The sequence below is a fragment of the Gorilla gorilla genome, chromosome 3, assembly GCF_029281585.2.
Source record: "Gorilla gorilla gorilla isolate KB3781 chromosome 3, NHGRI_mGorGor1-v2.1_pri, whole genome shotgun sequence".
NCBI classification, from domain to species: Eukaryota; Metazoa; Chordata; class Mammalia; order Primates; family Hominidae; genus Gorilla; species Gorilla gorilla.
Window position 1 is genome coordinate 166,931,864 of NC_073227.2, and position 27,335 is coordinate 166,959,198.

Below are 27,335 nucleotides of genomic sequence, written 5' to 3' on the forward strand. Positions count from 1 at the left end.
GGTTAGCAATGGATGTCCCTGGGTTTATCTGTTATTATGGATGCTGACTTTATTAATGCCTATTTTAACTAGTAAATATTCAGAGAAGTCTGATATCTATAGCCATACTAAGTTTAAATCACTGTGAAAATACAATTGAGATTAATGACGGACAGTTCTAAAAATCTTGGTTAAAAAGTGAATTTTCTAAACAAGTTCATGTATGGGATCATTCTCAGATTAAGGCTTATTGAGATTTATGGCCGGGTCCTGTGCTTCATGCCTGTAATCCCAGCACTTTGGGGGCCTGAGTAGGGTGGATCACTTGAGGCCAGAAGTTCAAGACCAGCCTTACTAACATGGCGAAACCCCATCTCTACTAAAAATACAAAAATTAGTCAGGTGTGGTGGTGCATGCCTGTAGTCCCAGCTTCTCAGGAGGCTCAGGCACAAGAATTGCTTGAACCCGGGAGGCGGAGGCTGCAGTGAGCCGAGATCGCACCACCGCACTCTAGCCTGGGCTATAGAGCCAGACGCTGTCACAAACAAAAGATTTATTATAATAACCACGGGCCTAATGGGAGTATCAGGAGAGGTGATCTCCCTCTCTGGACTTTGTATGCTTTTGCAATAATTTTAATAACATCACATAAATATTAAAGAAAACAGCAGCCAGAAACCCCCTATGTATTGACCCACAGGAAATATTCTTAGTTCTCAGCTGTATGAGACCAGGTTTGCTTCTAAGAATATTTACATTTTATTCAGTACAATAAGATGTTTTGGAGACCCTCTCTCTGAAACTCTCCCTGTTATTTCTTTTAAACAGGAGTCTGGCATCCTGGGAATCTTGTTGGTCTTCTACAAGAAACTTTGTCTTTAAAATAAAAACCATTTATTTTATTCTTAGCTGCAACAGAACAGTAGCTTCAAAGAGAATTCAGTCAATGTGTGACATTTATCTTTATAGCAAACGGACATAATCTTCCCTCTATCGTGTCCCCTTTCAGAGGAGCCGTGTAGCATGTGCTGGGGGCGCAGGGTCACATGAAAGAAACCTCCCCCTCAAGTGTCACGTCTCTCTTGCAGGGCGGAAAGGCTATCGAGTGGTGGACTCTTTAAGGAATTAAATACACCATGACCTGGCAACCACTGAATCCTGTTCAAAAAAGAAGAATAAGGCCAAACCTAAAAGACAATTTTTTTTTCATGGTTTGGACTTCCCTTGACCTAAAGAAGGTCAAAGAAATGCTGGTGTCTAAATTACTCAAGGCGGGATCAGCTTTTCTAGCACATATCTCTTTGTAACTTAAGAATCAACTTTATATGCTTTTTTTTTGCGCATTTTGAGAAATCGCTTTTTAAAAATGAAAGCCCTGCCTGAAATCAGGATGGTGTGTAGTTTATTTTTGTGGCTTTTTGTTGTTGTTCTTGGGGGCGGTTATTATTTGTTTACTTAAGTCATTAGGCAACAGAAACTCTTTTCCCTGCTGTGAGAGGCCAGTGCACCTACGTATTTTGAATTAAACTAAGATTTCCTTCTAAGGGAGAGGAAAGAATAATAATGACAAATGTTCCCATACAGGGATGATGACTCTCACCACATTTCCATAATGCTTCTTAGATAAATCGAAGGTACATCCCAATCCAGCCCCAGGTGGCCCCCAAACCAACAGTATAATGTGTGGAAGGTGGGGGAGGGAGGGGGAGGGAAGAAAAGGGAGTTGGGGAGGGTGGAGGGGACAGATGGAGATGATCCACCTTTCCTTCCACTCCTCAGATGCCAAAATCAGTGATCCCCAGTAACACCAAATCATGTACCCATGATACAAAGACAAATAACAAAATTAGATACTCTGTGAACTCCTTATTAACCCATAATCTAGCTAGGCTGCTGGGAAGTGATGACATTCACTTTAACTGAAAAGAGTGAGGGCATCCCCTCTTCTGTTTCCAAGCTATGCAATAACAAACAGAACTTGAACGTAGGATGGGCCCATGTGGACGTATGGAATATTTTTCGGGTAACAGTTTCAAGGACCCTCATTTTCTTGGCAGTGATCTTTCCTCAAGCATGAGTTTTACAAAATGAAAGATTTTTTAAATAAAATTATTCTGCTGATGAAGCTGCTTCTTCAAGTCTTAGACTGAACAGAGGCATGTTGAAATGGGGGAGTTGGGGTGGGGAGGCCTTAGGTACAAGTCAATCAGCACAGGGTTCTACAACCCAAAGCTGAGAAGTTCCTTTCCCTCCTCTTTCAGTTTGAACATTCTGAACATCCATTGATTAAAATATTAAGTGTTTCAGCAATATAATAAATATAGTAAAAAGCAAAGTAAGAAATGATTTCTTATAGATCTCCCATATTCAATTATTCTGAGAACCCCACTAAGCTGCTGGCATAGATTAAGTGCATTTAAACAAAAAAGGAACATAGCTTTTCCCTTGGGTGTATTTCCCACAACAAAACAAACAAAAAGTCTACCATTCACTGGAAGCTCATGACCTCTTTCTCATCTTTACATGCATCTGGTCGTTTGAGTGAAAAAAATTATACTCACAACCATTGCTGGTTATACCGGAGACTACTTTAATATGACAAAGCTGCTACAGTCTGGGCTTCAGGAAACATGGTTTTATCAGTCACTTCTTTCCAAGTCTTCAATCAAGTAAAGTTTATTATTAACTTTGCATAAGCTTTTCCAACTAACAAATGTCCAGATGAATTGTATACTAGAAACAACATTCACACATTTATTCAATAACTAGATATGCAGAATATACATATATATAATTATTATTTTCTTTTTTTTATTTTTATTTTTTTGAGACAGAGTCTCATCCAGGCTGGACTGCAGTGACACGATCTCAGCTCACTGCAACCTCTGCCTCGCGGGTTCAAGCAATTCTCCTGCCTCAGCCTCCCAAGTAGCTGGGATTACAGGTGCACACCACCATGCCTGGCTAATTTTTGTATTTTTAGTAGAGACGGAGTTTCACCATATTGGTCAGGATGGTCTCGACCCCCTGACCTCAGGTGACCCACCCGCCTTGGCCCCTCAAAGTGCTAGGATTACAAGTGTGAGCCACTGCGCCCGGCCTAAAATTTTATTTTATATACAGCCATACCTCTCTTTCTACTGCTATCCCTAAATGAAATTTCTATAAGTCAGGAGTGATTTTTTCCGTCGTAGAACTACCCCAGCCTCCTTTGTTCTTCTCCTTGTTTCCGAATTTTACCCATTTCTCTCCTTATTTCACCAGATGGCAGGTGAGAAGAGAGGAGAAGTGGAACTTAGAATTGACAACATCCTAGGATTTTACTGACATTTCAGAAACTCTGGAGAGAACAGTTTGGATCACCAAGAGTCATAAAAGTCCCAGATACCCATTTTCCTCGTTGTCTTCTGCTGCTGACTCAAGTTTTGAAGTAATTATAATTAGTGAATATAGCTCACTCAGCCATTTAAATGGAAATTTGTCATAAATGCATCAAATTGACATTAACTGTGATCGTTCCGTCAATTATTTGCTATTCCAAACCCTCTTCATCATTGTTGCTGAAAATAATCAAAAGTTGGCTAGACATACACGATGGCAATGTTTGTACCGATGAGGATCCACATAGCCTACTCCCTGCTCCAGTCTGGCAGGATATCCTTAAGAGACATCTGAAACCCCAACACGCATCCCCAGGAACGTGTATTTATCATGCACACAATTTTAAAGCAAACCAGAACAAGAAATGGTGTTTCCACTGTGAGAATTCAAGTGACTAAATTTCTCCCTCAGATGAATAATTGTGAATGCTAAGGTCCTATATGACAGCGATTTCTCCTTTGGAAAGACTGCCTCCACTAGCAAAACCTTAGGATTCAAATTTTCCACATGCATATTCCTTCAAAATTGGATTGGATTTGAATTAAATAAAGCATTCACAGGAAATGTGTTGATTATGTTTGATTGACAATCTTTTTGAGTTCTTATAGGACAAGAAATTGTAGGAGAATAGGATACATGAAAAGGGCTTAAATTCCACAAAAAGTAATAAAAATGCTAACATAAAAGTATATGGTGTGATAAATTAGGGCAGAGTAGTTCCTGATTGTACAAAAGTCCATTTGTGATGGAGGCAGCAGGAGTGTGGGCTCTCCCTTGTCCACTATTTCAAAAGCAGTGGGTTTTTTTCCCCTTATGTTCAGTGATGCCATGCACTCCATGACAAAGATGCTTTGATCTTCTCCCATTAAATATATCTTGTATGGACCTAGCCTGAACTTAGTAAGAAAAAAAAAATCATTTGTATGAAAGGAAGGGAATGCTGTATGTCTCTAAGATTATTCATTACCTTTCAAAAGTGAAGCTATTTGTGAAGTCTTTGTGTAATACGTACATGAAAGACTACTATGCTGCTTACTTTAAGTATTTTTGTTGTGCTCTTGCTTTTTTATTCCTGCCTCAGATCAGATGGGGAACCCAACTGAAAAAAGCAATGAATAAGACATCGCGGTTTATAGTCTAAAGGACTTACACGATGATTGAAAGAAAAGATGCCATACCTGAATTGGAGGGTTTAGAAACTCTTCCCTTAGGAACTGGGAGTAATAATAATTCCAGGGATTGTGGTGGAGGTGGTGGAGGTGGCGGTGGAGGTGGCGGAGTGACTTTTTCTGGTTTCTTTTCTGAAGGCGGGGGCGGTAGAGGGTCCTCAGGCAGCAGCGATGATTTCTCAGCCAGAAGACTGCCCGCAGCCCTTGCGGCCACCTCCTTCAGAAGGGCCGCTGAGGAGGTCATAGAAGCCAGGGAAAGGAAGGAGCTGGCCGGTGGAGGGTGCTCCTGACCAGGAGTCAAACTTCTTTCACTGACCTTCTTGGACAAAGCGGCCAAGGTAGAACTGGCAGACTGGGAGCTAAAAGGGGAGGAAAAGGACTCAAATCGCATGGTCTCCTCAGTCCTGGTGAGAGATTTGTCCTGCAGAACGGCATTGGCTGCAGCTTTCAGTTTTAGGATGGCTGAATCTGGAGACAAGCTGCAGGTGGTGGTTGAGTTTGGCAACCACTTACCTTGATTCCATATAAAACGGTTACTTGGAGTGTATTGGTCATTCTGTTCCTGCTTCTCGGCCAACTTCCTGGCCAGAACACTGAGCTGCTGGGCGTGGTGGGAAGGCGGGGAAAAGGAGAGGTTCGAGCCAACGTTTACGGGGGACTCCATTCTGCCATTAGCCGTGGCTGCAGCATCGAGTTTGAGGGAACCAGCCTCCAGCAGCCGCCTCAAATTGCTGCTCAGGGGCTTGTTGGAGCCTGGGTCATCGTCACACAAAGAAGACACTCCCGGGGAAAGGTGATCTTGACACTGCAATGAGTCTCGCAGGACCTCACTGTCCAGTGCCACCAGCTCCAACGTGTGGCTACTGGGAGTCGTGCTTCCCAAGGAGGTATCCGGGGACGTGGACTGCTCCTGGATCCGGTCCTCCAGAGACAACTTATAGTTCTCCTGGACTTCCCCATAGGATGCTTCTGACGGAGTCTCTGAAGAGTTTCCATACCAGTGTTCTCCTTCACTGAGCTCTCCCTCCGCCTCTTCCTGCCTACTAACATCTGGGGAGAATTAAGAAGATCAGGTTTACTCCCAAAGTGAACAATAAGTAAGTCTCAAGACATTCAAATGGAGGTGATGACATGCTTTCTCTTCCCTTCCACCCAAGAACCAAATGAAAGGTGGCAACAGCCTTAACAGAATGTCAGACAGACTTGGCAGAAGCCTGAAAAAAGTAAAAAATGCTAAACAGGCAAAGGTAAAAACATACCCAAGTAGTCCAGATAAGTTGAAAGGGAAAAGAAGGAAAAAGAAAAATGGATCTGGTAAAGAGGTAATTGGATGAAGAAACTGCTATTTTCAGGGAATGGGGGGAAATGGAAAGAAGCCTATATCCTTGTGAAAAACCAGCACAGTATGTTTAGCACTGTGACAGAATGAGAGAGGCAGCCTGGCATAGTGGGACACAGACCGTGAGACACAGACAGTGGGAAGCGCTTCCCTACTTTCTAACTCCGTGACTCTAGGCAAGTCACTGAGCTGGTCTGAGAATCCACTTTCTCCAATATAAGATGCAATTCATTTTTTAAAAAGCTTATCAAAAATGTACATAATACCTGCTTAACTCACTTTTTCAGTTGTTATGAAGCTTATATCATAACAAGCATGTGATCATGTTTTGAAAACAGTCAAGTACCATATAAAATCAGATTTCATTAGCAAACACTACTCACATTTCTGACTTCTGACTGTGACAGTACCTCCCATGTTATGCATGCTACCTATTTGAGGGTCCTCAACTCCAGTCATCAACATGCTTGCCATGTTATCACAGGCAGCGGTTAGGAATGTGTTCCCTCCCTCCACTAAGAGTGTCTTTTCATTATTTTCTATTTATCGATCCACCACTACCACTCCCATGACACTCCCATGCACCAGTTAGGCAGGCTCCTTGCCATTCTAGGGGCATTCATGAGCCCTGCCACTTTTCTACCTTTTCTCACGATATTCCTTCTATCTCAAGTGTCTTTCCCCAGAAAAGCTGATTGTCCAATTCTACTTACCCTTCAACACCCGGCTCAAAGGTTTCTTCCTTACAATTCTCCCTGGAACTCTCACTCAGAATGAACAAAACTAAGATCCTGCCTTCTTGGAGCTTACATTCCAGTGGGGGAAGACAAGTGTCAAACAAAATTAATAAATGGGTAAATAACATAGCATGCCAGAGGGTGGTAAGTCCATGGAAAACCACATAGGGCAAGACATGGAGGATGGGGAGTAATGGGTGGGAAGAGAGCTGCAATTTTAAACAGGTGGTCAAGGTGGAGCTTCACAGAAGTGGTGGCATTTCAGCAAAGACTTGGAGGAAGTGAGAAACTGACCATGCAGAGGGAGAGTCACTGTGAAGGCCCTGCTGTGGGAACATGCCTGGCACGTCCATGGAACAGCACTGAAGCCAGTGTGCATGGGGTGCAGTGAGTGAGGTCAGAGTGGTGCCATAGGAGGTCAGAGAATATCATGAGTCAGTGTGTGTTGGCATGTGTATGAGAGTGTGTATGCACGTGTGTGTGTGCGCGTGTGCGCACATGCACTGTGGTGCAGGAGTGGGGTCACACAGATCTACAGGACGTTGTGAACTGCAGAAAGGTCTTCTGAATTTGGCAAAACTGGGTACCACTGGAGGGTTTGTGGCAAGCGAGTGTTATGACATGACTTATGTTGTCAAAGCATTGTTCTGGCTGCTGTGTGGAAAACAGACTTCAGGTACAAGGATGAGCACAAAGAGGCCAGCTAGGAGGCTAGGATCCAGGTGGGGATTATGAAGGCTCAGCTCAGGACTGCAAGGCGTGAGAAGTGACTCAATTAGGTGCATATTTTTATTGCAGAGCCAACATTCTCATATTTTGTTTATATTGGTTTTATATTACTCTAAATTATCTGTCTGCTGTTGGCTTCCTTCTAAAGTGGTGCTCCTAGAGGGCAGGAATTGTATTTTATTATCTACATATTCCACACTGTGCCTAGCACAATGTCTGGTCCCTAGCAGAGTTCAATGTATGTGTAGGGATTGAGCCAAAATCCCTCCTTGTGCCAAGTTTTGCCATATAGCATGCCATTTCTTTTTGAAATAGAAATAACTAGAACTAGTAATGCATGAACTACTCACTAATACATTGATCTTCCCATGCTATTTAGAGAAGAAATGTCACAAATGACAAATTCTCTTTCATGAAGCTAAAATTCTGCAACTCCTTCCTGAGATTCTTTATTAAGTTATCAAGAAAATGTAAAATATCAAATGGAATTTGCTGGGAAAAAAGCAGATTAAATTGAATTTTCTCTGTTAAAAACAGTCTGGTTCTTTGTGATCTGCCACATTTCCTCCTTCTCAGTTGATTTTAACATTTTTCATCTTTCCTGAAATTGGCGGCGACCCTAAACTCATCATTTCCCCAGTGGCTTCTTGGAGAGATGCTTTTTACCAAACACCAAGCAGTCAACATCAATTTCAACAATAGGGCTAATTTTATGTTTCTTTGGCAAACCACCTTTCTTGATTTCAGATTAAACATCTCATCCTTCAGTAGAATCACATAGGAAGTATCCTATAAATAGGAAGTCAAAAGTTTAAAAATCCCTACAGTAAGAATTTGTTGAATATCTGCTCAAAGAATCTTTTCTTTAATCTTTATTATTAAATGAAGTACACTCATTAAGTGAAGTAACGGGAAAATATATTATTCAAATTTAAATACTTTTAGGTCATATGTGTGTCATACCAGAGTAGCTCAAGATAGTCAAGAATGGTTCCAAACTAATGCAGTAGGGTCACCTAACAGCATACCTAAAATCTAGGTTTTGAGAACCACAAGAAGTTACAACCACACATCAAATCTTGTCATTTTACTCAGACTATTAAATACGTTAAGTAAAGGTTACTGGCTGAATCAAAGACACACGACCACGTAGAGCTAATGCAGAAACCAAGAACCCCGAATCTCTCAGCTGGCCCAGTGCTTCTCTGCAAGGTTCCACTGCACAATCTGCAGACAGAACCGCTGAACAACGACTTCTAGAGAGCTCTGAGTAGCTGCTCACCCGCTTTCCATTCCCCCATCCTTCCTGCTAACCTCTTGAATCAGAAATCAGCAAGGGATTCTCTTAGATAAGGACAGTATTCACTCTTTATCTTGAGATAAATCATTAAGAGGTGAGCACTCATTATTCCTGTACTCTAATCTCTTCATTCCCATTCTGCCTCTTCTTTGTTGGAGTCGGTCAAAAGGAGATTCAAATGCCTAAAGAATTTAGCACTTCTACTGGCAAAGTCCCAAAAGCAAAGCTTAATTTCCTAACCCCCTCCACACCCTCAGTGAGCAAGAATATTCCCCCTCCAAACATGCTGAAACAGGTGAGTGTGCAAACAGGTAAGTGTGCCAAAGGCTAAAGAAACTGTCAATTCAGGTTCTAATCCTACCAAGCAGTGATAAAGATGTCTGAACCTTCTTGAAAGATACAACAGCTAATGTCTACATTTAAAGCAACTTTCCTAACTTGTCAAAACACAAACTCAAAACAAACAAGTGAATAAACAAAGTATTTCTTAAACAGAACTGTTTGTGGCTCCTAAAATGCCTAGGTAATTTCTCAACCATCCATCCCTCAGTTGTTTGCAGACTCGATCACTGAGATACACACACCTCTGGACTGCAAGAAAACTTGGATGCATGAAGAGTATCTCTTAAATTCATAATAGTCTATTAATCACTTTTCTGAAGATGCTGCTACTGAAATTGAAGTTATTCAAGAAATAAGTTACCATATAATTTTAATGCATGGCATAGAAAAAGAAAGAGCAGAAACTTGAGGAGAAACATACCTGAAATTATTCTGGCAATACCTGAGGTTAAATAAATGGTGAGAGGAGCTTTGGGAGAAATGAATGCAAGAAAATGAGGATGTGCAGAGGGTGGGGAAAAATTATAAGAAGCTCAAACAAATATGTCTGTGTTCACAAAACAGCAAGGATTTTCTCCCACTTTTTTTTTTTCTTCTTTTTTTGCCTGCTGGGCTCCTCTATTTTCATGTCCAATCTCATAATGGAGGAGTTCTTGAATGTTGCAGTGGTCTAGCTATGGTGAGCTCTCCTTCTGCAGAGTCTGTAGGACAGCCTGCACCTTTCCTAGCCTGGAATTTCCTTTCACACTACATCATGAGAAAAAGTTCTCTCATTGTGGAGCTCAAAGCAAAGCATTTTTTTAAATCTAGAAGATGAATTTGCTGGACACAACAAACTTTAGAACATGCAAGCCTTGACTTTTGTGTCTCTCTTTCACAATCTGAGAAGTCTCAGGCAGCAAGACACCTCCATTTTCCAGTCTGCCAACCAGCGCAGACTCTTCACATGGAATCACAGGGCAGCACTGCACAAGCCAAGGTCCTGGAAGTGCTTCCTGCGGTACAGTGACCGTGGATTTCACAGCTTTCTTAACCAAGGCTTCCCGGGGAAGCCTCTAAGTGGCCAATGTAAATAATTTCCTTGTAAATACATTATTTTTAACCTCCAGAGAAGAAAGCTATTTCCATTGCTAATTTTATAACAACCTCTGTCTCTGACTGTCAGGTTCACACTCATTCTTGTCAATTTTACACAACAGTCTGTTTTTGTGTGTGTTTTCCCTTTAAATCAGAAACACAAAGAATTAAGAATAGCAATGGTGCAATTACAGAATGAAAATATGCTGAATAAATTTTGTTTCCATGTGGCGAATATTTCTCCTTTGGGGAAAACAAAACAAAATTCCACTACCTAACACATTTATTTATAATTCAGTTCTCAAGCAGCAACTCAGTAACTTGATATCTACAACTCTTGCTGCATTCTCGGTAGAGAATGTCTTTTCAACTCACTTCCTTTTTGGTTTGACAGTTTTAATCAGATGCATTTAATTGGACCAATATACATCTCAGAGCATCCTCGTTCAGAAAGATTGTGAGTGCACAGTGAAAAAAATATATAACAAAGAGACACCTATTAATTTTCAAGCTTTTTGGTTTAAGCAAGTGGGGAAGGAAGCCTAAAAGTCCCATTTCTAAATCTACTCGCAAACTATTCCCACCAGTCAGTCCATATGAATCTAGCCAGCAGGTTTTAATCAGAACAGGACTTGAATTCTTAGGACTCACCTGGCATAGGATTGGAGAGATGCTTTCTCACGGTCAACTCTCTAACAATCAGTGTCTCCAACACTCTCTTCTTGTGACCACAGGTATGTTCACCTGGTACCTACCAACCAACCTTCTGGTTTATTTTCATGTAAAAATCTTGTAAGTTTTCCCTTTCCTACTAATACACTTCTATAGCTAAATATCTAATGCCTTTTAAGATCATACATTTCCATTAGCATTATCAGTTATACTCATAATAAGTGCTGCAAATCATACAACCAACTTTTACATGCAGTTTTACATAAAAGTAGTTTGTAAGTTTACTACAAAAGTTATTAGCAAAACCAGTGCTACTAATTGACTTAATTCAACAAGCATTTACTGATCACCTACTATGTTCAGGGAACTGTTCCCTGCAAAGGGAAACTCAGAGACACAACAAGTCTCTGGCATAAAAGTTTCTAATCAACAGAAGAGTGAGGGTTTCACAAGCATTCAAAGCATAATGACTGGTGCCACCATACAGAAACAGCAAGGGTTGTGTAAGCACAAAAGAGGGAATAATGAACTCCAGAGGTGCAGGTGGCTTTGGAAATGGACCTCAAAGGATGAGGGCGATTTTAATAGTAGACAAAAATTCATTAACAAGCAGCCTTGCTCCTCAGCAAATTATCAAAAAGGAAATATGCCAGTCATGGAGAAAGCTAATATTCAAGTGATATATGTTGGATAAATTAACCCAATGAAAAAATTGTATATTTTTATAAAATACACTATCTTCACATTTTAAAAATATACTATCTATTGATTTGTCAAAGGTAGACCTTACCAACTATTTTTACCATACTCACTAGTTTTGAAATCAAACTATTACATTATAAATACCTGGAGGCAAGGCTATGAGTTAGTCATTTTTGTGTTCCTTCTTGATTCCCTGCTCATAGTAGGGGTATCTGGGCTCCTGTGGTTGTAAATGACAGAAAACCAGCAGGACCGCACGAAGCAATAAGGGAATTTTCTCAGTTCCTGTACCAAACAATAAAAGGGGCACAATGGAGCCAGCAACAGATAGGATGTCGAAAGCACCATCAGGGCTCTCTCTCATTCGCCTCTAGTCTTCCTCTCAGGCCACTTTTCCCAGGAGGCTGAAAACCTGGCTGCAACCGGTTCTGGGTTTTCACTCTCAATGACTTCCCACTAGAGAAAGGTCTTTACGCCTCTGATTGGCCTGTTGGAGGTCATGTTCCCCTCCATGGGCCTATCACTGAAGCCAGGGGGCGGGTTCTACAATGGGCTCAATGTGGGTCACAGAAGAAAGGAGAGGGAAGAGGTATCAGGAAGACAAAAGCAATGACCTCTATAATGTTTAATAAAGGTTTCTTCTGCCGCATATCAGGCTGTTCTGAATCAATTTTATGATGCTAAGCATAAAACACATCCGCATTTAGGCCGGTTTTACTTGCCAAGTTTTAAATTGTCCCTTTGTAGCCTGAAAGCCTTAGCACATCCCCCACACCAGGTCTGCCTGAAACTAAGAGACCTCTCGCGTCTTCAAGGCTCCAAGTCCACAGTCTGAGGTAAATGCACGGCCGGCAATCGGCTTCACAGGACAGAGACTCGGAGATTACAGTTATCGAAACACGGATGTCCAGGACACCCAACCCCTGTCAGCGTGCCCAGGAAGAAAATGTAAGAACTGCTAGTTATTTAAAACTGCCAGGGTGCAGAAGACAACCAGATTCCTGTCACCAGTCCAGCTAGGGAAAAGGTGCTGCAAAGGCATGAGGAAGTGAGAGGAAGTCTGGAGACGAGAGTAGTCCACACACGGGGGGAGGGAGGGGCTCCTGGGTCAAGACGAGCATTTGGCACACAGCAACATTTTCAAATCATTATTCTAAATGACGGTGAGTAAAATAAAGGTAACACAAATGAACGCATCGCTCCTCTGCAGAGTGAGTTCCAAACAGTAGCTAAGTCAGTTTCAGTATTCTTCATATAAAGTGCTTAGCCGGACCTTCCATGGCCGAGGAACTGCCCGTGTTCCTCCCCTCTACCTGCCCGTCTCAGCAGGAATGGCAACTCCTCCATCCTTTCAATTACTTAGACCCAAAACCATGCCACCTCCCTTGACTCTTCTCTTTCTCTCAGACCCCACATCCAATTCATTCTCGGATTCCGTTCACTCTACCTTCAACAGAGGTACCAAATCTGGCCACTTTGCACCATTTCCACCACTACTACTAACCTGGTACCCAGTGCTGCCATCCCCCAACTGTACTATGGCAGTAGCCTTCCAACTGGTCTCCTCACTTCCCAACCTTGCTCCATTATTCTCAACCAGCAGCCAAAGTAAGTTCTCAAACTTCCACAATGGTTTCCCATGTTTCTCAGAATAAAATACAAAACTCTTACCTGAACCTCAAGGCATCCCTAATCATCTCCTTGTGACCTCCTCTCCTAACACTCTCCCTTACTAGGAAAATAAGCTCCTGCCTCAGGGCCTTTGCAATTGCTCTTCCTTTGCCTGAAACAGCCACATGCTTAATTCCCCTAATTCCTCAGGTCTGCCCTCAAACCTCACTGTTTTTTAGAATACAAGCTCCGAGGGAGGACTTTATTTTGGTTGCTGCTGCATCCTCGGCATTTAGGATGGTACTGAACACAGAGCAGGCAGTCAATTATTATTTGTCCAATGCATAAATGAAATGGAAGAATAGGCTGAACAATCATAAAGGTAACATCTGTCAGTGATGGAAATAAGAACTATTTTCAAAATTGTAAATTAGAATGCTATTTTTCTCATGTGAGTCAAACACGGAACAGGGAAAAAGCCTGTTCTGCAAACTTTTCCACCAGTTTCCCCAAAGGCCAAGAAAGAACAACACTGCAGGGGAACTTGGTATTAAAGTCGCCGCCCCCTCTAAGAAGCCCCAACTTTCTTTGAGTTTTAGCTTAACATTTCAAGTGACTTCTGCATTCCACTCTATAAACAGCTGTGCCATCAAGGAAACTTTATTCTCTAGAAAGATGCAACCTGTTTCTCCAGGTACCGACATGTTTGGAGAAACATGTACCGTGTTTGTAGAAGCACGAATGTATAAAAATATCTAGCACAATGCCAAGAGCTCAATAATGGGTGACTATCATTATTACTGCTATTACTAACCAAAAAACAGTACTAGACCTATTAACCCCACTTTCAAAGACAAAAGCAAAGGCACAGAGGATAAAGTAACTTGCCAGTATAATACAATTAATCTGTACGATATCAAAAACTATTCATTATACTTGAAGTTTGTTATATGAATTATTTTACAGATGGAAAAGCCTTGGAAATCTACTCTATATGGCTAGTCTCTAGTTAGAGGCCTAGAGAGGGCCATAGATTTGCTCAAGGTCCCCTAGATGATTTCCAAACATAGGCAGTGCTTGACCTCAGATGTCCCAATACTACTAAATCATGGTACTTTTCAATCAGCATTAAGTGAATGAATGAATTCTAGAACAAGCCACTGCATACAGTAGGCTCCCAATAAACATTTGTTGAATGAATGAACAATCATGAAAACACATCTGGAGCTATGATAGATGTTTTCATATTCATCAGCAAATTTCATCCTCACAATAATTTTATATACGAAACCAAACTCTTCATTTTACAGACCAAAAAACCCAAGTTCCAAAAAGTTAATGGCTTACACAACATGCATGCTTACTGAGTGACAAAGCCAAGTTGAAACCCAAATATTCAGAACATCTGACAATATGTGAGGAGCTTGACAAAAGAATAATTTTTCAGGTAACCAAAAATTATCAAAGTGCCATCAAGTACGCAATATTTTCAAAATTTAATTTGATGGGATTTAAAAGTGCACACACACTCAAACATAATATGTTGATGCTGTTATTATGTTTGTTATACAAAATGTGTTTCAGGAGCTACTGGAACTTTTCAGCAGTTTGTCCCTCCATTGAATGGCCCAAAGCAACTATGTATTTTAAGTTCTTATTCCTACTTTAATAGTCTTTTTGAATACTTTTGTTCTCCACTATATCCTCAGCAGAGACCCTTTCTCCTATACTTATAACTCTTTGTATGCATAAACTGAGATAAAAATCACCAGGCTTATTAAAACTGTGTGCAAACTTGGAATGAATACCTAGTATCATGGGTTGAATTGTGTTCTCTCAAAAGATATTGAAGTTCTAACCCCCAGTACATGTGACTGTGACCTTATTTGGAAATAGGCTTCTGCAGATAATCAAGTGAAGATGAGGTCATTGGGGTGGACTGAAATCCAGTATGACTGGTGTCCTTATAAAAGGGGGAAATTTGGATGCAGAGACACACATGCACACAGGAAGAATACCATGAGATGAGTTATGCTATCATAAGCCTAGAAACTACCAGAAGCTGGGCGAGAGGTCTGGAACAGACCCTTCCCTACCGCCTTCAGAGGGAGAGTGGCCTTGTGGACACCTTGAGCTCAGACTTTTAGCCTCCAGAATTGTGAGACAATAAATTTCTGTTGTTTAAGCACTGGTTTGTGATACTTTGTTACAGCAACCCAAGAAAACTAATATAAGTATATTTGGATGAAGGCCTGAGGCATTTTTCCTGAATTTGTTCACCTCTGGATTCTCAACTATAGCCTCAGTTTGTAATGTAGTTTTTGTAATAAGCTGGATATTATTACATAAAACCGACCACATTGCTGATCAGTGTTAAGTCCTGTGAGGCTGGAAGGACTATGAGTGGACTAATAAATTTTTGCTCATCTCTCAATTTTACTCAAATTTCTTTCAAATGAAAGGTTTAAAAAAATAGGCCAAGCATGGTGGCTCACACCTATAATCCCGGCACTTTTGAAGGTCAAGGCTGGCGGATCACTTGAGCTCAGGAGTTCAAGACCAGCCTGGGTAATATGGTGAAACCGCATCTCTACCAAAAATATAAAAATTAGCCAGGTGTGGTGGTGCATGCCTGTGGTCCCAGCTACTCGGGAGGCTGAAGCAGAAGGATAACTTGAGTCCAGGAAGCAGAGGTTGCAGTGAGTCATGACTGCACCACTGCATTCCAGCCTGGGCAACACAGTGAGACCCTGTCTCAAAAAAATAAAAAGACATTACCAAAAGAGGCCTTCCCTTACTAGGGCTACTTAGAGATATCCAAACAAAAAAGATATACTCATCCTTACATCCTTACTCATGTTTCAGCAAATTAATAACAAAATTTTTCTTTTGTTGAAAAGACAGCTTGAATTTACTCACCAAAAGGCCAATCTAAAGACCAAAATGGGACTGGTTAGTCCACGGATTGATTACTTGCTCCCTTACCCTTTCATGTACCTCTTATTACAAAAGGCACATAGAATCTGTCCCCTCAAGCAATCAGAAGTAAATTTACCATGGCTACCACATCGTTATCAGAAAAATTGTCTGCTAAGGCTGATAAATCGGTTGATTATCTGCTTCCTTGACTTTTATCTCTTTTTGTATAAATGTTTTCATTTTAACATTACCAATACTTCTTAGAAGATCAGTAATAAATTACCAAACTACTGAAATCACCAGGAAGTCTTTACTAGGTCAAAGAACCTAACCAAAAATGAACACCCCCAACAGCCCTAACCATATAACAATGCATTCTACAGTCTAAGAAATAGCATTCTATGGATAGATAAATGACTACTTATCAAAATCTTAGCTTATACATAAAATGATACATTTCTTTGTAGACACACACACACACACACACACACACACACACCCCAAGAGCATTGGCATGATGTACCTTGTAATAAACATATTATAGTCATCATCATTCTGTCTGCCAAAGAAAAACTTCATACAGTAAGTCCTTTATTTACTAAAAATATACATATATCCAGAAAGAAAAGGGCCGTGGGAGACAAGAGACTTAGCAAGGGAAAAGAGACAAAATAGATTTTTATTTAGTGCTTAAATACATATAAAACAAAAGCTGCAAGGAGGCAGCTTCCCCTAACGCGCCCCCTGCAACCCACCAACACATTCACAAAATGATATTGGTGCAATTTATTGTATGAGAATATTTTTTATCAGTTATGCACAAGAATCCATGAGAGCAAAGGACAATCCATTTCAAGGACAGCCCTAACTCAAAGTTAACTTTAAACACTGATTTAGGCCAACAGTTTTAACCTTTACTCCTACTAGGCTTTGTGCCAGGGCTGCTATCAAGTGGTCAAATGTATTCTTATTCCTTGTCTCCTTTTATTTTCCCTGCCCACCTTCTGGTACACACAGAAGTCAACAATAGAGGGCAAAAAAACAACAAAAATTAACAAAAACTGCAATCAACCAACAAGCTAAGGTAATTCCAAGGGCCAGGATACCCCACAGCTAAATTAACATTCCCTTAACAACTCAAGTCCAATGGTTTTATCCATTTAATTCTCTTTGAAGAATCCTGAAGGTACCTTCCTTTCTTCTCAGGCATTCCTCAGGCATGCCCTTGGGGTTTTCACTAAGAGGGCTTTTCTAGATTTTTCACCTAAAAGAAATCCAGCACTGTTTTCTAGGGCTTTGTCACCAGCAGGGATGCTCCAGAGGAGCCATTCATTCCATCCCCAATAAAACTCGGATGCTTCTTAGCTGATTTCGTGTTGCTAAAACAGAATACTTAAGACTGGGTAATTTATAAGGAACAGAAATCTACTACCTCATGGTTCTGCAGCCCTTGGGGCCACACGCAGTGCGGGTCTTCTTGCTGCATCGTGACAACAGAAGGCATCCTGTGCTGAGAGAGAGCAAGAGCAAGAGATGGCCAAATTCACTTTTATAAAAACTTATTCTCTTGGCCGGGTGTGGTGGCTCACGCCTGTAATCTCAGCCCTTTGGGAGGCTGAGGCGGGTGGATCACCTGAGGTTGGGCGTTCAAGACCAGCCTGACCAACATGGAGAAATCCCGTCTCTACTAAAAATGCAAAATTAGTCGGGCATGATGGCACATGCCTGTAATTCCAGCTACTCGGGAGGCTGAGGCAGGAGAATCGCTTGAACCTGGGAGGCAGAGGTTGCCATGAGCTGAGATGGCGCCATTGCACTCCAGCCCAGGCAACAAGAGCGGAACTCCATCTCAAAAAAAAAAAAAAATCACTCTCCCAATAACCAACACACTCCCGAGATAAGGATACTAATCTATTCATAGGGCAGAGCTCTCCTGACCTAATCACCTCTTAAAGGTTCCACCTCTCAATACTGTTGCATTGAGGATTGAGTTTCCAACATATGAATTCTGGGGGACACATTCAAACCACAGCATTCCACCCTTGGCTCCAAAAATTCATGTCCTTTTCACATGCGAAATATATTCATTCCATCACAATAGCCCCAAAAGTCTTAACTTCTTTCATCATCAACTCAAAAATCGAAATGTCCAGAGTCTAATCTAAATTAGATATGGGTGAGACTCAAGGTACAATTCATCCTGAGACAAATTTCCCTCCAGCTGTAAGCCTGTAAAATTAAACAAGTTATCCACTTCCAAAATACAATGGTGGGACAGGCATAGAATAGGCATTCTCATTCCAAAGGGAGACATAGGCAAGAGAATGGGATAACTGGTCCTGAGTAAGTCCAAAACCCAACAGGGAAAACAATATTACATCTTAAGATGCCAGAATAATCTCCTTTGACTCCATGTCCCCAATCCCCTGTACACTGGGGTGGGGGTTGGGCCGTCAAGGCCTCAGGTAACCCCACCCCAATGGCTTTGCTGGGTTCAGTTCATCCAAGGGTTGGTCTTGTGCCTGCAGCTTTCCCAGCCCGGAGCTGCATGCTCCCCTACTTCTACAGCTCCACTAGGCATTGCCCTAGTTGGGGGCTCCCTGCATCAGCTCTGCCCCTCAGAAAGTCTCTGCCTGGGCCCCCAGGCGGTCGTGAAATCTAGATGAAGGAAGCCATATGCCCACAGCTCTTGAATTTTGAGCACCTGCACACTTCTACCACATGAACATAGCCAAGATTTGCTGCTTACACCTTCCAAAGCTGTGACACCTGGGGTGAACTGGGGGCATGATCCGTACGGGAATGTGGGGAGCAAAGACTTACAGCAGCCCTAGGCAGCAAGCCCAGTGTCTCAAGGGCACCCGAGGACTCTCTTTTGACATTTCCTTTCCCCAGGCCTTGGCACTCTGGGCCTGTGATGGAAGGGGAGCACTGGTGATTTCCAAAGTACCTTTGGGGTCATTCTCTCATCGTCCTTTGGTTTCCTTCTATCCATGTTAATCCCCTTATCAATCAATCAGTTCCTTGGCCACATCTATGGTTTCCTCTCCTGAAAATGTTCTTTCATTCTCTGCTCCATGGCCAGGCTGAGAATCCTTCAAATTCCTCATTTCTGTTTCCCTTTTAATTATAAATTCCATCTTTAAATCATTTCTCTCTTTTCTCATTTTACTATATGAAGTTAATAGAAGCCATGTAGCTCCTTCAACATTTTGCTTAGAAATTTCTCTCAAGAGATACCCTAGTTGATGGCTCTTAAATTCTGCCTTCCTAAAAGCCCGAGGGTATGGACACAATTCGGCCAAGTTCTTTGCCACATCATAACAAGGATGGCCTTTACTCCAGTTTCCAATAATTCCTCTTTTCTATCTGAGATCTCATCAGAATGGCCTTTACTGTCCACATTTCTACCAACATTCCCAATCACAGCCCCTTAATTAATCTCTAAGAAGTTTCTTAGTTTACCACTAGCTCTCTTCTTCTGAGCCTTCACCAGAATTGCCCTTAATGCTCTGTTTATAACAGTCTAGGCTTTTTCTAACCTGCTCCTCCAAATTCTTCTAGCATCTATCCATTACCCAGTTCCAGAACCACTTCCACATTTTCAAGTATTTGTTACAGCAAGAGCCCCACTTCTTAGTACTGATTTTCTGTCTCAGTCCATTTTATGTTGCTATAACAAAACACGCACGACCAGGTAATTTGTAAAGAACTGAAATGTATTGGGCTCACAGTTCTGGAGGCTGGGAAGTCCAAGATCAAGGGGCTGCATCTTGTGAGGGCCTTCTTGCTGCATCATAACATAGTTGAAGGTATCACTTGGAGACAGAGAGAGCAAGAGAGCGCCAAACTGGTTTTTGTAACAAACCCACTCCCATGATAATAATATTAACCCAGCTATGAAGCCAGAGCTTCTTAAGGTCCCTCTTGATTACCTCTTAAAGGCCCCATCTCTCAACACTGTTGCACTGGCAATTGTTTCAAACCCATGAACTTTGGGGAACACACTCAAATCATAGCACTTTGGAAAATGCATCAAGTGGTAAGATTGAAGTTTGGAAACATGCTCTACTGCTACTTTGGATAAGGCTCAACTCCAAGCTAGCTGGTCCAAAAAAGAAAAAAAAAGAAAAGAAAAAACAACATTCATATGCCATTTCCTGGGAGTGACCACTTATATTATTCCTACATCAGTTCCTCTGGTTCTTGACCTTTTGGGTGACTGTTAAGTGCCCTAATTTTGTATTTGAATAAAAACACCACTTCTTTTTCACCTAAGAACTGTCTGCAGTTCTGTAGCTGCAACATTCCCACATATTATAAGAATTTCATTAACCAGCTTATCCTCCACCCAAAACTGGTATTTTAAAAGGAGAGTGAAAATATATTGGGCAATTTAAAGAAGTTATTTGAAAAACACAAGTTTGAAAAGCTTTTGATATATTAGGTTGGGGCAGAAAGTAATTACGGTTTTGCCATTACTTTTAATAGTAAAAACATCAATTGCTTTTGCACCAATCTAATAAATTTGCTCAACTAATCAGGCTTTGTTTTAAATCTTTGTTTTGAAGTTACTTACAGAAAACCTAATTTTTAAGAAAAATTTCCACATTAATATCAGCAGTGGTAAATCTGACTTTATGCTTCGCGGGACACATATGGTCTCTGTCCTTATATTTTGTTGATGTTGTTGTTTTAAACAACCCTTTAAAAACATAAAAACTATTCTTAGCTCAAGGCAAAAAAAAAAACACCAAAAAAAAAAAAACAAAAAAAAAAACAGGCTACAGTTTGCAGACTTCTGCTCTCCAGAACAGGTACTTTTTCTTTATATATAAAAAAAAAAAAGCGGAATGGTGCTCTAAAACAGTGATGAGCTAAGATTGCACCACTGCACTCCAGCCTGGGCAAAAAAAGTAAGACCCAGTCTCAAAAAAAAAAAAAAAAAAAAAAAAAATTCCGATATATGGCAACAAGTTTCATCATCATCTTTTTAATCCAGCCACTTGTGTAAGTCATTGAGCACCTTTGTGCCTCAGTTTCTTCATCTATAAAATAAGGGGTTAGGATGGATCAGTGGTTTCCAAACCACACATAGAGGAAGGCTGCGGCTCTCAGGCAAGGTTGGGCTCTATGGACCCACCCCCAGCTCTCACCCCAGCACACACCCAGCCTGCACAGCCCTGCTTTGTCTTTGATCTTTTCTACATAGTGGAGCTCTCCATAAAGACAAGGAAGGGTTCCACCTATTTTGTTTTGTTTTGAAAGCCACTGTTTTAGATGACCTCAGGGATCCTCCTGGTGCAAATCCTCTATGAATCCATTTTGGGTCATCAGTCATTATCCAATCATCTGACTGGGGACTAAGTGTCAGGTAAATAGAAATGATTTAAAATCCTATATTGAGCCAGGCACAGTGTCTCACACCTATAATCCCAGCACTTTGGGAGGCTGAGGTGGGGTATCACTTGAGGCCAGGAGTTTGAGACCAGCCTGGGCAACATAGCAAGAGTCCCATCTCTACAAAAAGTTTAAAAATTACCCAGGACTGGTGGCATGTGCCTCTAGTACCAGCTACTTGGGAGGCTAAGGTGGGAGGATCACTTGAGACCAGTAAGTGGAGGCTGCAGCTGGTGATCACACAACTGCACTCCAGCCTGGACGACAAGAGTTAAGATCCTGTCTCCAAAATTAAAATAAAAACAAATCCTATATTGAGTATTTAAAAGAGGAGAGGCAAAAACAAGAAAGATCTTATTCTAAGGGACCACCCGTACTTGTTCAGATTTGTGGAAATTCACTGGATAGCCAAATCAAGAGAGTTCCCAAGTCCCACACATACTCATGAAGGGAGAGCTCATTCCTGCATCTCTCTGCTTAGAGCACTGGGAAAAGCAGAATGCTTTAGCAAAGGAAGGACCACTGAGCTGAGACTCAGAGACCTGGTTCCACTTTGAATTTGGAATTTACCAGCTATATAACTTCTGATGTTTATTTAACAAAAATTGAAAACCCTACTATAAACAAGCTCTTAGACATGGTATGAGGAATACAGTGATGAACCAGAAATATGAAGAATGCTCTGTCCCCCATTACTGAAATCCATCATCCATAAAGTAGGGTATTAATACTGCTGTCTCTCCCATACATGGTGGTCCTGCCAAGATGGCCAAGTACATGTAAACTGCAAAGCATGGATAACATTAAACCAGAAACCTGTAGATTCTCCTCCTTTTAAGTAAATAAAATATAATCAACTCCAACAATTCACTAATATTGGTGAAATAGGGCCACAATAAGTTTTGTATAGCAGAAAATCTATTTATTCAGCATGAAACAGCATGGCAAAATAGAAAGGGCACAAGCTTTGGAACCAGACACTCCCACTCGAATCTTATCCTGCTATACGCTAGGCCCACCTGAAGTCTACATGCACCTTCTCCTGTTTAGAGTATAAGATACTAATATCTGCAATTGTACAGGGTTATGTAAAGGTAAATTAGCATTATATAAGTAAAGCACCTGGCACAGAGTTGACGCTTAGTGAATAATAGCTTTCCCTTTTTCCCAGGCACCTAAAAATCTCAAATGAGAAAACATTATGTTTTAAAGAGGACGGCGTACCTCAGAACTGTTGATATTGTTACCCAGCTCTATATCATAATCACCCCAACCAAAGAAGACAGGAAACTTCTGGTTGTTATGACCATGGAATCCAGATGCAGAATATGCCCAGTCATCAGGAAAATCTGACGGTCTTGGCACAGTTTGAGGACAGAAAGAGAGCAACAGCCAATAGCTGAGGGGAGACTCCACAGTCTGGAATGTGCCACAGACTTCCAACCACAAAAGTTCTCTCTTGCACTTAGACGGTGGTATCCCCTGCAGCATAGGCCATGGCCTCTGCTCTTCTGCTCTTCTGGGCAAGTCTCCTCGGGAAGGGAGGAGAAGCATGTGACTCCCTCCAGTCATCTCCAGGCTACATTCACGCGAATGTCCAGGGTACTGTTCATCGCCTCCTATACCCAGCCCGGGACAATTTAGGCAAATCGTTTTCTCATTTTTGAAAGAGGAAGACAGCAGGAGATGGTCTCTAAAGTCCTTTCCACCTCTAAAACCCTTTGATTCTGTGACCCAGTCTTAACTTCTTTGTTTATTCATTCAGCAGTGTTTATGAAACACCTATGGGATTCCCCCCTTCTTAACTTCTTTCATTTCTTCATTCAACAATATTAATAGAACATCTCCTATTTCTTGGATTCTGTGACCAGCTCTTTACTTCTCCCTTCATTCATTTATTCAGCACTATTTATTGACCACCTACTATAATCAGTTACTGTTATGTGCAAGAATGTACAAAAATGAGTAAGAAAGTTCATGCCCTTTAAAAGCTCACAGTCAATAAGAACATTGACTAGTAAGCAAGTATACTATGCACACAAAGTTATTATGATAGAGCTATGGGAACCAGGGGAGAAGATGCCTAATTCTACCCAGCATGTGGGACAATGGAGGAGGGGAAGCAGGAAAGGCTTCTCAGAGAACTGAGTGTTGCAGGCTAAGTAGGAGGTTATCAGGCACATAAATGAGTTGAAGATATTTCAGAAACAGAGAAAAGAATAAGCCAAGAAAAGGAGGTATAAGTATGATTTGCAGAACAGATAGTTCAGTACGAATGAAACAAGGAGTATACAACATGGCAGAGGAAAGGGGCTTAGATGATGAAGCATCTTCTAGATTTGCTTCTTGGCAAAGTCTAGAAGTCCAGACTTTATCCTTTTAGAAAATGCCTAAAAGATCTTAAATAGGATTATCTGGATTACATGAGTGTTTTAGAAAGTCTGGGTGGCAGTGTGGAGACTGGATTACAGAGGCAGGGGTTGGGGAGAGGAGAGGTGAGACTCAGGCAAAAAAAAAAAAAAAAAAAGAGGTCAGCTGGCAACAATTTCAATTCTCTTTGAGAAAAAATATGAGTGTAAACCAAAGCAGTGGCAGGGGGTGGGCATGATTTATTCTAGAGATATTTGGGAAGCAGAACCAACAAAACTGGGTGGGGAAGAAATTCAATGAGGGGAGGAAAAGGAAGGGGGTGGCATTTGGATTACACTCAGGTTTCTGTCTCAGATGAGTGGGTTCATGGACGATGAGGACAGCAACCCAGAAAAAGAAGACACGAAGACCAGAAATACTCCTAGTTCCCCAAGACTGGAAATCTTAGTCATCTCTTCTTTGCTACCATGCAGTCTCCAAGATAAATCATGCTGGACCGAGGCACTCACTGGAGTTCTCCTCCAACAGGGGTTCCAGGAAATCACAACAGGTACCAGGATAAATATGGAGCATTTTCACAGACCAAAACTGATACATATATGTTTACAAGAAACAAAGGTAATTTGACTGATGAGTTATTGAAAACATTACTTTTAGTCTAAACCAACAGATATACATTATAATGCACATTGTAAGATAATTCAAAGATACATCAAGGAAATCTCACAGAAGCTGTGAGAACCATTGTGACTTTAGGGTTCCCCATCTTCAGGATTCTTTGCCTTTTGGGGTCTTTGGTGAAAATATTCAAAGTGCTACATTATAGCATTACCTAGTAAAGCTGAAGACGCACATGCACCAAGATGTGGCATTTCCATTACTATGTAGACACGTTAGAGTAGTGGTTCTCAAAGTGTGGTGCGTGGACCCCTATGTGTCTCTGAGACCCTTTCAGGGATCCAAGATCAAAACTGTTTTTATAATAATACTAAGCTATCATTTGCCCTTATTACTCGGTTGACATCTATAATGATGATACAAAAGCAATGACGGGTAAAACTATTGGGACCTTAGCTTGAATCACAGCAACAGCAATAAACCATACTGGTAATGATTTCATTCTTCACTGCTGCACATATTTAGAAAACTAACACACAAACACAAAAACAAAACCAAGGAGAAAAGCCCTGCCAGTTTCACTTAAGAATGTCTTTGATGAAGCAGTAAAAATTATTTTCATTGAAGACTGACCCTTGAGTAAATATCTTTTTAATAACACATGTAATGAAATACATGCATAAAGCACTTCTGCTATCACCAAAGTACGGTGGCTGTCTCAAGGAAAAGGACATGTGTGACTGAGTTAAGAGCCGAACTAGCCAATTTTTCCTTGAACATCACTTTTAATTGAAAGGATAACTGACTATGGTCATTCAAGTATCGGTATTTGGCAGACTCTTCATTGGAAATGAAAAGTAAGACTGATACTTCAAGGAAAAACTGACAGTGTTTGTTGCCAACAATAAAATTCAAGCTTTCAAACAAGAATTAAAATTTTGGAAAACATGTATCTTACACTGTGAATTTGACAGCTTCCCAATACAGTCCTTAAAGACCTTTCAGATAACATCAGTGTTGATATTAATATTTTTTTATATTTTATAACAAAATGTGTCAACATTTGGTAGATCTACATAACTCAGTGAACCAATATTTTCCAAATGTCCAACACAAGATGTTCTATGCACATTGATCCATTCAAAGCACAAGAGAGACCAGTAGATTTTAATGCTACAAAATATGAAAAGTTTATTGAAATGTTTTGATTAATCATTGCAACTAATCTTTAAGAAGCTACCTCTTTTTGAGTCTTGGTGTAATATCAATGAATATTCACAATTATCTGAAAAGACTATTACATATTGGTGTGAAGTCAGATTTTCTTCAGATATGCCATCCAAAACATGTCACAGATTGAATGCAGGCCAGGTGCGGAGGCTCATGCCTGTAATACCAGCACTTTGGGATGCCGAGGCAGGCGGATCACCTGAGGCCACGAGTTCGAGACCAGCCTGGCCAACGTGGTGAGAACCCATCTCTATTACAAATGTAAAAAAAAAAAAAAAAAAAAAAAAAAAAAATTTAGCCAGGCCCAGTGGCAGGCACCTGTAATCCCAGCTACTTGGGAGGCTGAGGCAGGAGAACTGCTTGAACCCAGGAGGCAGAGGCTGCGCCACTGCACTCCAGCCTGGGCAACAGAGGGAGACTCCATCTCAAAAAAAAAGACTGAACGCCGTAGCAGATAGGAGACTCTCGTTGTCTTCTGTTAACTCAGGCATTAGAGATTTGCAAAAATGTAAAATAATGCTACTCTTCTCACTAAATCTCTTTTGGAAAATATATTTTTATTAAAATATGCTATTTATAGTCAACATGTAATGGGTTAGAATCAGTAATTTTAATAACATATTTAATTTCCCAGTTTTAATCTCTACCATGATATAGATAAATAGATACAATGCATACGCACAAAAGGTTTTTGGAGTTTAGGGGTCCTGGTAAAAAGGTCCTAAAACCAAAATGTTTGAGAACCAGTGTCTTAGAGAAATTCACACTCGGGCTAAACTGATATGTACATGCATGTTCACAGCAGCGCTGTTCAAAACAGCAAAAAAAGTGGAAACAAAAGCAAACATCCATTGTGGTATGTTTCTACAGTGAAATACTGGAGAGCAGTGAAAATGAATATGCCAGAGCTACATGCATCAACATGGATAAATCCCAGAAAGATAACCATTGAATGAAACACCTATGTGCAGAACACACACTGTACACTAATACTGTTACACATCTCAAAGACAAGCAAAACTAAGCAATATGGTAAAAGTCCAGAGAAAAAACAAGGAAAACAATAAACAGAGAATTTAGGGTAACTCTTAGGAGACAGGGAGCAGAAGAATACACAAACAAGTTCAATTGCATTAAAACTAGTTAAACTGGGCGGTAGGTTTACAGATGTTTGTTGTCACTATGCTTCTCATTATATATGTATAGATGTTAGATATACTATTTTTTTTAAGAGCACATATTATATCACCTTCAAAGGGAGACACAGCATTAGAACACTCCTTGCTGATTATTGAGGAACCAAAGAGGTAAGGGAGGGGTAAGAAGGGAAGGCAAGCCGTGGCTGAGTGTCTGCAGCACTGGCCCTGAGAAGCTGGTTTGAGGCAGGTCTCTCCCAACAGCCCCTTCAGGGGTCACATCCACCGCCATCCACCTGAGTTTGGTTTTTCAACAGCTCTGCCTACTTGAAAAGGCCGCTTCTTCATTTAGGCCATCACCCTCCACCTCCATTTTTATCACTGTAAAAGAAACTACCACACTTCACAGTTGATTTTTGAGATGTAATCAAACCACTAAATTTAGCAATCATAATCTCTTATCTGGGCCAACCCCTTCCATATTTTTCCTACTTCTTATCTTTACATTACTAATATGGCCCCTCTGGTTCAATGAAGTCCCTTATCTTAGTGTCTCTCACATAAATGAACTTTTGGTTTATTTTGCCCTGTTTTGGTTAATGTATTAGTCTGTTATACACACT

General features: G+C 40.9%; 1 protein-coding gene across 11 annotated transcripts in view; it reads right to left on the minus strand.

Moving 5' to 3' along the window:
* Positions 1 to 27,335, minus strand: part of ZNF827 (zinc finger protein 827) — a 181,184-nt gene that overhangs the window by 139,665 nt on the left and 14,184 nt on the right. For 10 of the 11 annotated variants that reach the window (XR_008679353.2, XM_019025581.4, XM_055385600.2 and 7 more), the window contains exon 2: positions 4,540 to 5,580. Coding sequence is in view for 10 of the 11 variants with exons in the window: in XM_019025581.4 (XP_018881126.1) it covers positions 4,540 to 5,580 (1,041 nt within the window). In the remaining variant the exon portion in view is untranslated. Of the gene's footprint in view, positions 1 to 4,539; positions 5,581 to 10,705; positions 25,864 to 27,335 lie in introns of those variants that run through there. The other variant, XM_063705588.1, reaches the window with a different exon arrangement.